This window comes from Octopus bimaculoides, chromosome 9, assembly GCF_046866305.1.
Source record: "Octopus bimaculoides isolate indiv1 chromosome 9, ASM4686630v1, whole genome shotgun sequence".
NCBI classification, from domain to species: Eukaryota; Metazoa; Mollusca; class Cephalopoda; order Octopoda; family Octopodidae; genus Octopus; species Octopus bimaculoides.
Genome location: NC_142936.1, coordinates 31,111,622 through 31,123,645, shown reverse-complemented (window position 1 = coordinate 31,123,645; position 12,024 = coordinate 31,111,622). Strand labels below are relative to the sequence as shown.

Below are 12,024 nucleotides of genomic sequence, written 5' to 3'. Positions count from 1 at the left end.
AGCATCCTGAGATTGGTCCTCACCCCTTCATCCTATATCTTCTTGGGTCTCCTACTTCCATGGGTACCATCCACTTTCAGTGACTGGCACCTCTTTATATAGCTGTCTTCATTCATATGCATCATATGTCCAAACCAACACAGTCTCCTCTCTTGCATGCTGCATTTCACCCCTCTTATGCCCAGTTTTTCTCTCAACACATAGGTGCTTTATTGCTCAATCAGCTTACAAGGATGCTACCATGAGCAAAACACAAGCTTACAAATGGTTTTTATACTTTAGGAATGGTCACTTATCACTTGAAGACCAGTCTTGTTCAGGGTGACTGTCAACCTACCGAACAAACATTATGAAAATTTGTGAACTAATCTTTGGAGGACCATCACTGAACAATTGACAAGCTTGTTGATATGACTAGGGTGTCCTGGAGCTCCTGCCAATGAATTTTGAGCAATGAATTGTGAATGAAGAGTTGCAGCAAAATTTGTCCCTTGTTTGCTCATGGAAAATCAAAGCCAGTTACAATTGAATGCATGTCATGAACTGAAAGAACACTTGGAAGTTGATCTGGCCTTTTTTTTTTGAAGGTCATAACTAGTGATGAAGGCTGATGCTACAGAATTTGCAGATGTAGAAGCGGTGAAAAAAAATGCTTCTGTTGATTTTTTTTTTTTCACCGCTTCTACATCTGCAAATTCTGTAGCATCAGCCTTCATCACTAGTTATGACCTTCAAAAAAAAAAGGCCAGATCAACTTCCAAGTGTTCTTTCAGTTCATGACATGCATTCAATTGTAACTGGCTTTGATTTTCCATGAGCAAACAAGGGTTCCAGGACTGCTTCAAACTGTGGAAAGCCTGTCTGGACTGATGCATCGCTTCAAATGGAGAATACTTTGAAATTGATAAAAGTGTAAACATGTAAGACTAAGTGAATAAAATAATATTGCAAAATTCTGGTTTCTTTTGGGTACTCCCTTGTATATAAGTATCTGCTTGCTATTTTTCCAGCCTGTTAATTGTCAATTTCGCTGGAATCCTTAAAATTACTAATTTCAATAATTTTACAACCTTTGGAAGCCTTTTCTTTATCTTTTTTTTTTTTGCTTTGTTTATCTCTCACTTTGTATCTGTTTCCATTGCTTTTTTTCTCTTTGGGTTTTTATGGTCAGTCATATGTATAATGTGTATTAACATACATATTCTGTCAATTTCATACATGAACCTCCTGTAATAATTGAAGTAGAAAAAAGATCAATTTCATACATGAACCTCCTGTAATAATTGAAGTAGAAAAAAGATTGATTTCATTCTTGAATATAATGATAGTAATGGCAAATTAAGTTATTGAAGTATTCATGTTGCATTAAGAGTGAATATTTCTTTATAAACAATGTTCTAGTTCTATTTCAGGGTTCATAAGCAAAAAGATTTGCCTTTGCTTCTACACATGATACTCCTACATAAAGTTTCGAATCTGACTACCACTACAGATTTAGATTTACTCCTCCTATATGTGTGTATTTTATAAGAGAAAAATATGTAATAATTGAAGTAGAAAAAAATGGGGTTCATACACGCACTTCTGTTTGTTTATTATATGACAATACTAAATGAGTTTTATGCGTTATTTTATTCAGTAATACTGTAACAGCAATTATATAATACAGTTCATTTAAATAGGTAATTTAGTCATTTTTTAATGTAATGATAGTAATGGCAAATTAAGTTATTGAAGTATTCATGCTGCATTAAGAGTGACTATTTCTTTATAAACAATGTTTGTTGTTTTATTTCAGGGTGCATAAGCAAAAAGATTTGCTTTTGCTCCCACGTGTGATGTTCCTACATAAAGTTGGCCATGTGAAAAGCATGGTTCTCAAAAACATGTAATAATTGAAGAAGGAGAATTGAAAGCTTCAGTTTCAATGTGAATAATGATAGAGAAATAGCTATATCATATAGAAGAATAGCTTTACAGAATGCAGGTGACTGTGCAATGACAATTAAAAGGCCACAGGTCAAGTAGAACACCCATTTGTTACAGTTTCTTTTGACATTTGAATATGCCATGTGACCAAGAAGAATTGAAAGATTCAGTTTTGAATTCGAACCAGGGCAAGATTACTCTACAGATTTAGATTTACTCATCCTCTATGTGTGTATTTTATAAGAGAAAACATGTAATAATTGAAGTAGAAAAAAGATCGATGTCATACACGTTAAGTTGTTGAAGTACTCATGTTGCATTAAGAGCGAACATTTCTTTATAAACAATGTTTTTTAATTTTTACCATAACCAGCGAGAATATTTGCCTCAATGCAGTTCCTCATAAGGCTGTGCACAATTAGTGTTGCACCATTGCATAATTTTTGTTGAGACAAATTATGCAGCTCCCACACATGATGCTCCTACATAAAGTTGACCATGTGAAAAGCATGGTTCTTCAAGTTGCAATCCAGCGACTTTTAGTGATTGGACCTGAGTTTTATTAATGCTCATGGCAAAAGAAAGTGGGACAGGAAATTGTAATGGCTTAAATTGGAATGGGACATTAGGTGGTATAATTGGTATGTGAGGAATGAAGGTGGTGTCACCTTTACCACAGCCAGTGAGAATATTTACCTCAGTGCAATTCCTCATGTTTGTACACAATTAGTGTTGAACCATTGCATAATTTTTGTTGAGACAAATTAAGCAATAGCATAATAGCTTCCCCTGAACCAAGTGCTTTCATTTTGCTGGAGAAAGAAAGAGACAGAATTTCGATTTTATATATATAGAAAAAGCATAATAGCTTCCCCTGAACCATTTACTTTCATTTTGCTGGCCAAACACACAAACAGACAGAAGCTCTCTTTTATATATATATATATATATATATATATATATACATATATATATATACATATATATATATATATATATATATATATATATATATATATATATATATATATATATATATATATATATATATATATATATATATATATATATATATATATATATACATATCAGGTCATCTCATAAGTTCTGTCCGAATTTTGAATAAAGAAAACAAGTGATCAAATGTTATATTTAATTCAAATTTAATCATTTTGTGTACTTTCCCTGATTATCTATGACTTCCTTCCATCTATTTACGAGCTTTTTAATCCCATCCATGTAAAACTCTTTTGGTTTCAAAGTGAAGAACTCTGAAATGTCAATTTTGACCTCTTCCTGGCTTGCGAAAGTTATATCCCCCAAATGATTCTGTAAACTACAAAACAAATGGTAGTCTGAAGGAGCAAGGTTGGAAAAATAAGGTGGATGAGGAATTTTTTTTCCAACCAAGCTCTTCGATCTTCTGTGATGTGATCTTTGCAGTGTGAGGTCATGCATTGTCCTGATGAAATAACACTCCTTTTCGATTCACTATAGCGGGTCTTTTTTTCTTCAAAGCTTGGTTCAAACACTCTAATTGCTGACAGTAGACTTGAGCATTGATTGTTGCATTAGGTGGTAACAATTCAAAGTGAATTACTCTTTTGCAATCCCATCAGATAGAAGAAGAACCTTTTTTCCATGAAGTTCCCTTCTCAGGTGTGGTTGAGCTTTTTCCCTTTTACCAAACCACTGTTTACAACATTTAACATTTCAATAGAAGATCCATTTTTCATCACCAGCCACAAGTCTATCCAAAAAGGGTGAAATGAGTTTGCAAGAATGGAGAAAAGAGTAGATGTCAACTTGGATTTGCAGTTGCTTTCAGACAATTCATGAGGCACCCATTTTCCAAATTTAGGAACCTTTCCAAGTTGTTGAAGATGATGATGAACAGTTGTATGGTTTGAACTAAGCTTTATTGTCAATTCTTCAACTGATAATGCAGGATTTTCTTCAAGTAATGCCTCAAGAAGTTTATCATCAAACTCAACTGGATGTCCTATTCGTTCTTCATCTTCAATGCTGAAATCTCCACTTCTGAATTTTGCAAACCATCTTCTGCAAGTTCTTTCATTCAAGCATTCTTTCCCATAAACTGAGTGTATGTTTTGAGTCACTTTGGCTGCAGAGTTTCCTTTTTTGTACTCATAAAGCATTATGAGCCTCAAATGCTCTTTGGATACTTCCATGTTAGAAAGGGTTTTAATCAAAGAAATTTTAATTCTATTATTCTGTAAAATAATATTTAATTAGTTTAAATGTACACAAATGCATAAAAATAATTTTTAATTCCATTAGACATTCTAAAACGCTATTAAATTTCATTCAATTTTAAGAAAGGTAAAATCGGACAGAACTTATGGGATGACCTGATATCATCAATGTATTATATATCTGAAAAAGAAGCACTCTGTAAAGAACAGTAAAATATCAAAGTAATAAAATTAATGTCTGGTCATAGAGTGACCAATGGTTTCACATCCATGAAAGCTGTAGCCTTGTGGATGACTCAGACTCTAGTCTGAAGACAAATTTAACTCTTCGCCTCTGGGAGGCAGAAATCTGTTATGGTCAATGGTCATTTGGTCATCAAAGAATAAATAATCCAGCATCAGTGAAGACAGGTTATCTCCACCATAGCAGCCATTTGTGGGCCAGGAAAGGAGAACAAGGGATTGATCCCTTGGGCTGCTTATGGGTTGTGAGGACTCTTCTAGGCTTAGTCAGTGATGGGGAATCCTATGCTTGCAGCAGGTAGCGCTTGAAATGGATGCTTGGTGTAAAGATTTCTTGGTGAGTATTCAGTGATCTGAGTTTCAGGGAGTCTTTGAGCATCCTAGCTTGCTCAGTTATGCAAAGCTTGCAGTGTACACTCCCATTGATGTAGGGTCTTAGCTGTTCTATGATCTTCTACTTGATATTGCATGGGGTCCTTTCATCTTTGAAATGCCACACATAGCTGGCCAGAGATGTGGAAAATCATCTTTCCAGGACCCTGAAGGAGGACCTGTGGTTGTGCAGGCATCACTTAAACACCATTCCAGCTGACCTGATATATTTCTAGGCTTGGGTGTTGGTTCGATTCACATTACTGATGCATCTTCAGTTGGCTCTGGGCCTGCGGATGTTGTTATTTCCACCTGTGATGTTGGAGCTACCATCAGTGCTTTTATCATTACAATGCAGTAATGCCACTGTGGCTGCTGTTGCTGTAATCATCATTATTGTGGTGGTCATCCCTAGCCATAGGGTTAGTGTTATTGTCGCTGGTAGTGATGTGAGTGCCAGCAAGACAATTTGTCACATCCCTGGCAAGCCATGTGTGGTACCTCAAAGATGAAGTGACCCCATTCAATATCAAGTAGAAGATCTTAGAACGGCTGGGACCCTACATCAACAGGAGCATACTCTGCAAGCATTGCGTAGCGAAGCAAGCTAAGATACTCAAAAACTCCCTGAAACTTGGCTCACTGAATACTCACCAAGAAATCTTCACACCATGCAAGCATGGGATTCTCTGTTCACTGACTAAGCCCTTGTTCCCCTCTCCCAGCCCACAAATGGCTGGTCTGGGGGAGATAACCTGTCCTCATTAACACTGCACTATTTATTCTTCAATGACCTAATGATCAATGACCAATGACCATAACAGATTTCTGCCTCCCAGAGGTGAAGAATTAAATTTGTCTTCAGACTAGAGTCTGTTGAATCATCCACAAGGCTACAGCCTCCGTGAATCGAAACCACTGGTCACTCTATTACCAGAGATTAAATTTGTTACTTTAATATGCACACACACACACACACACACACACACACACACACACACACACACACACACACACACAGCTGCATAAAGATATACCAATCTCTAACTGTGGCAGGAACTTGTGGAAGAGGTAGACCCAGGAAGACATGGGATGAGGTGGTGAAGCATGATCTTTGACTGTGGGGCCTCTTGGAAGTGTATATAATTCATGGAGAGTTAGAGCTTCAAACAAACAATGACAGAGTGGACGTATGGAGTAAACAATCGACAAAGACTAACATTAAGGGCCGTTAGGCCAAGATGAATTGTAATGAAATTTTTTCAAAGAAATAGAATAATTAGAAGAGAAGAAAATAGTAGAAGGAAAATGTCGGGAGTCAAGGAAAAATGACATCCAACCCAGTGAATGTCTAGTCCAGAAAGGATAGGGGCAAGAGACATGGCCTGTAGTCACATGTGTGTAACAGAGGCAGAGGGGAAGGGGGACAAGAAAGACGATGAGGGAAAGAAACATATATGTATGTATGTATCTATCTATCAATCTATACACACACACACACACACACATAGTAACAAACTGAGGAAAACAAATTCTTCAAAGGGGTGTGTTAAACATCTAATTCACTGGTACTTCAGTTGGGTACCATATAAATATTGGTATAATTCAATAATAAGGATAAATTAAATATAAAGATATTCTACTGACAATCCAATAATTTATTTATATTACAATATTACATTAAATACTATGAATATAATCTACGGCACATGTTGAAAATTGGTGTGTGTTTGTTCGTGGCGTTGTTAGCTAACTCCTACATTATTTTATTGATTTTGATGAAACTTGACACGTGAGCAGAACTCATGTCTGGAAACCTCATGACATACATAGATTGTTGAAAAATTGATAATACAGCCCCTGGAAGGGAACTTTATATCTACCTCATATAACTAATTTTTTAAACACCCAAGGAAAATAACCCATAGCACCTGCACAGTATTTTTTTAAATACTCAAGGGAAATAACCCATACCACCTGCACTTACAGTTGTTTTTAGCAAAGCAATCAGTATTTGATTCTCATGATCAGCAGACCTAATTCTGCATTTCACTACTCACAGTTTTCAACTGCTAAACCTTATTATTGCACTTTCTTGATGCATGTACACTTTCAATGCCCATAACTTCGATAATTCTGCATTTTTCCAGTTAAAATTTTTTGATGACTGTACATAAATTTTTGATTCCGGAACATATTTAATAAGTGTGTCCCAATACAATGAACTCATACTTTGAATGCTTAAAATTCTGAAAAAATGAACCTAAATTTCCACACCACATTCAGTTGGGACACCCTGTATCACTTATACTTATTTTACAAATTATAATATTTATTTCTTATTTACAGTTTCAGGATACTAATTGAGCCATTGAATTTAGAAATATTTTATAGGTTTCATTGTTTGTGTTCGATTACTTTGAATATTGATTTTTTGTGTGTCCAATTTCTAATTTTTGCAGACAATATCACTTTTATATTTTATTTGACACGTAAGTAGAACTCATGTCTGGAAACCTTGTGACATACTTAGATTGTTGAAAAAAAATCGGTAATAGGGCCCCTCCAATGGATCCTTGTATCTACTACATATTACTAATATCTTATTTAAACAACCCAAGGGAAATAACCCATACCACCTGCAGTTTTTTTAGAAAAGTGATCAATATCTGATTCTCGTGATCAGCCAACCTAATTCTGCATTTCACTACTCAGTTTTGAACTGCTAAACATTATTATTGCACTTACTTGGTTTGAATCTTAAACCTTAAAGACTTCATTCATACATTTCTATACATACATACTTTTTTGAATGCCCATTACTCGAATAATTCTGCATTTTTACAGTTAAACTTTTTCCATGACAGTAGATGATTTTTTTTATTCCACAACGTATTTGTAGTGGCTTCATGCAGGTGTGGCGTGGATTTGATCCGCAATTGCCAAATTTCACTTAACACTTCAACAGTGCTTTTCTCATGGTAAAACAATAGTTTTTCTGTGAATTACAGAAGTTATACATTTGCCAGATGCCTTCACTAAGCAGAATAATGTCTTTGCCACTTGACCCTTCTAACCTCTTCTAGGCCACTAGGGGCTGGAATGGAGAATATCTTTATATTTAATTTATCTTTGTTTTATATATATATATATATATATAGATATCATCATCATCATCATCATCATCGTTTAACGTCCGCCTTCCATGCTAGCATGGGTTGGACGATTTGACTGAGGACTGGTGAAACCGGATGGCAACACCAGGCTCCAATCTAATTTGGCAGAGTTTCTACAGCTGGATGCCCTTCCTAACGCCAACCACGCAGAGAGTGTAGTGGGTGCTTTTACGTGTCACCCGCACGAAAACGGCCACGCTCGAAATGGTGTCTTTTATGTGCCACCCGCACAAGAGCCAGTCCAGGGGCACTGGCAATGATCTTGCTTGAAAACCCTACAAAGGCCAGTCAGGCGGTATATCATCATCATCGTCGTTTAACGTCCGCTTTCCATGCTAGCATGGGTTGGACGATTTGACTGAGGACTGGTGAAACCGGATGGCAACACCAGGCTCCAATCTAATTTGGCAGAGTTTCTACAGCTGGATGCCCTTCCTAACACCATATATATATATATATATATATATATATATATATATATATATATATGTCTGATTTGGCTGTTTCTACAGCTGGATGCCCTTCCTAAAGCCAACCACTCAGAGAGTGTAGTGGGTGCTTTTACGTGTCACCCGCACGAAGGCCAGTCAGGCGGTACTGGCAAAGGCCACGCTCATCTCGCTCGAGAAACCTCATGTGTCACCCGCACAAGAGCCAGCCCAGGGGCACCAGCAACGATCCCGCTCGAAAAATTCCAGAACCCCACACAAGAGCCAGTTCAGCGGCACCGGCAACGATCTCGCTCGAAGAAATTTCATGTGTCACCAGCACAAGAGCCAGTCCAGGGGCACTGGCAACGATCTCGCTCGAAAAATCTCATGTGTCACCCGCACAAGAGACAGCCCAGGGGCACTGGCAACGATCCCGTCTCGCTCAAGGCATTTCATGTGTCACCCGCACAAGAGCCAGCCCAGGGGCACCGGCAACGATCCCGCCCGAAAGATTCCATGTGTCGCCCGCACACGAGCCAGCCCAGGGGCACCGGCAACGATCTCGCTCGAAAACCTCATGTATCACCCGCACAAGAGCCGGCCCAGGGGCACCGGCATACACACACACACACATGCACACACACACATATTAACATAATATACATACATACATACATACATATGTGTGTATGTATGTATGTATAAGGGTAAAAAGAGAAACTAGAGCAGTGGAAAATATAAAAATAAATCTCAAGGCCTTCTACAGGTTTGTGAAAGAGTCTGTCTTGGTGCACTACAAGATAGGGCCACTGTTTGAAGAAGACAGCTCACTAACTGCAGACCCCAAGAGGATAAGTGAAGTGCTAAATAAGCAATTCCAAAGTGTCTTCACCTCTCCACTGGGAAACATGCAAATAATATTGTGATGAACTGGGATGTACAGATATTGGCAATGATGAGTGAACTGGTGTGTGCAGATATTGCCAATGTTGATGTGAGTTGAAGTGTGTAGATATTTCCAATGATATCATGAACTGGAGTCTGTAGATATTTTCAGTGATGAGTGAACTGGGACCCCAATAATAGGGTAGATTGGAGTGTATGACATTAAGTATGCTAACCAAATACACAACAAAATTGGAATTAATTTCGAAGCCTGTAAACCCACTACCATTTCCATACTGCTCCTTTTTCTGCCATAGTTGTTTCTGTTTAGCCTCAGATCAATCCTGTTTGAGTAGACTTATGTTTGAAGGCATTCTCCCCATGACAATCTCATCTTTTTTACCACATGAAGTTTTTTTTTCTCTACATTATCCAATCTTTCTTTTCCTCTTTTTTAATTGAACAAGATTTGGCTGTTATTTTTAGCAAATTAAGTAGACACACAGAAATGTCTCATTGGGTCATTGTTTCCTAGTATTGAACATGCTAGTAGGTTTCATTTGTTACTGTTGACATTAATTTTTTCATATATATATATATATATATCATATTGCTTGCAGCAAGATAGGTGAAAGGGAAAGATTGTGCAGTAAAACATTTTATTCATGTCTTACTGGGATATAAAGACTTGAGTCTTACAGTAAAATATCTTATATGTTGTCTTTCAGAGATATCAAAGACCGGACAGTACTGAAGATTCATGAATGTGACAGTGATCAGCCTCAGGTCATCAAACCACTTCCAGAAATCCGGGGCAAGACCATAGTATCTTCAGTGCAGTCACAATCAAACACTCACCCAGTAAATGTACATATACCTTCCAGCTGTCATCCAAAGGTTATGTTTCTTTATTTATTTGCTTGTTTTGTGGTGTATGGTGTACTACTTCATTTAAATAGATTTGTAAATTTAGGTATTTGCATGGCAACCATTTCTGCCAAGGATGAGATTTTAGGTAAGAAGAAGACATTACATACATTACATACATATTAAGCATAATTAATTCAAATAAGCAGGGTGTTTTGCATCTTAAAGTTTTTTATAAGATCATCTTTAGAATCATAGAGTGTATATTTATTTATTAAAAATTTCTTTCTATTGTATTCATGAAAGTAAATTCTTTTGTCTGAATTTCAATAAAAAATTATATCTATTGACTATACACTGAAAGTTGTGTTCCAACATATCCTTGATTATGAATAAAACTTATAAACTGTACAACCAAGTTTTTTGTTGGAAACAGTCTTATAGTTGATTGAATCCACTTCAGTACATTATTCATATTATTTGTTTTATTGAGTCTTTGAGGATGTAAGACAAAGTCAGTCATTGAAGGATTTGAACTCCAAATAGTAAGGTACTGAACTAGACTATAATATTGTCTTACAGTGTAAAATGTTTTATATTATGAATGGAAAGAAGTGTTATATTATGATGTTTATAATCTTTCATTTTATTTATTCATTTATTTTTCATTTCTAGAATATGACAAAATCCAAGAGCTTACCTCCACAAAATTCTTTAGCCTACCAACAACTAGCAAATGAAAGCCAAAGTCTTCGGATAGTTGACCGTCCTCAGTCTACAACACCTGGTATGGATGTTATGAGAGGGCAATCAGGTATTGTTCCTCGTCATATGGCTAACCTACGATTTTCTCCTGAGCGTCAAACCACACCAGATCGAGCATCTTTACTTGGAACTATTCCTGAAAATAGCCAACTCTCTCGTGGTCGGGGTACTCTCAATGGTTATTCTGCTGAAGTTTATCCTGCAGCAACATATAATTCAGGATACTGGCCTACAGATCAGCCATATTCACATCCTAGTAAGTTTCTTAAACAACATATGTAACTCTTTTCTTTTTTTCTACATATATTATTTTTTAAGAGAGATAAAAGTCATCATGCTCATCATTACCACTAAATATATTTTTAATAGCCATGTCATCATTAGAGGTAGTCATATCATAACTTTTTTGAATCTTCCATTTACCATCTTCAAATCACAAAAATATTCGAGTAGTTTCAGGTACATGTCCTAGTGGTTAGAGTACTTGGTTTGTAATCAATAGATTGTGGGTTCAAATCCTAAATTAAACTGTACATTGTTATGAAGAAATGCACTTCACTTCACGTTGTTCTCATCTACCCATCTGAAAATGAGTTGTAGGCAAGTGCTGGTGCAGCTCTCTCCCTCTCCATCTTTGAGTTTCCACTGAGTCAAGAGTGAAAGGGTTGTGAAAGTATCTATGTCTACTCACAACTATATTGGTACTTATAAAAATTTAGCAAAAGCATGGTACATGCTACCAAGTCATACTGACTTGTGAGTGGCAGGTATGTTTTGTTTTATTTCAAAAGTTAAAACAGTTTGAAAATAATCTGAAGAAAATGTAAAAATTTTATAATCAAATTGTTGTTGCTAAAATTCATTTTAGTAGAAATGCATACCCAGTTTTTGTCATTCTAAATAAGCTGCCAGTAAAAAAAATACACATGAAAAAACCAAATGGATTTTGTTTATAAACACTTCAACACATTAGTTCTTTCTTGGCACAGTTCTCTGGTTTATCAGCTCCAGTCAAACTGTCTAACCCATGTCAGCATGGAAAACAGATGTTAAATAATAATGATGATGATGATGATGATGATGATGTTAATGATGATGATAAATGCCATGATGCAGTACCAGGCATTGGCTTTCATGGCT

General features: G+C 36.4%; 1 protein-coding gene across 34 annotated transcripts in view; it reads left to right on the top strand.

The window, feature by feature from the left end:
- The window catches only part of LOC106875847 (coiled-coil domain-containing protein CG32809), a 931,982-nt gene that overhangs the window by 624,658 nt on the left and 295,300 nt on the right, over positions 1 to 12,024 (top strand). For all 34 annotated transcript variants that reach the window (XR_016243094.1, XR_016243099.1, XR_016243098.1 and 31 more), the window contains 2 exons: positions 9,981 to 10,149; positions 10,795 to 11,140. Coding sequence is in view for 27 of the 34 variants with exons in the window: in XM_052970538.2 (XP_052826498.1) it covers positions 9,981 to 10,149; positions 10,795 to 11,140 (515 nt within the window). In the remaining 7 variants the exon portion in view is untranslated. The remainder of the gene's footprint in view (positions 1 to 9,980; positions 10,150 to 10,794; positions 11,141 to 12,024) is intronic.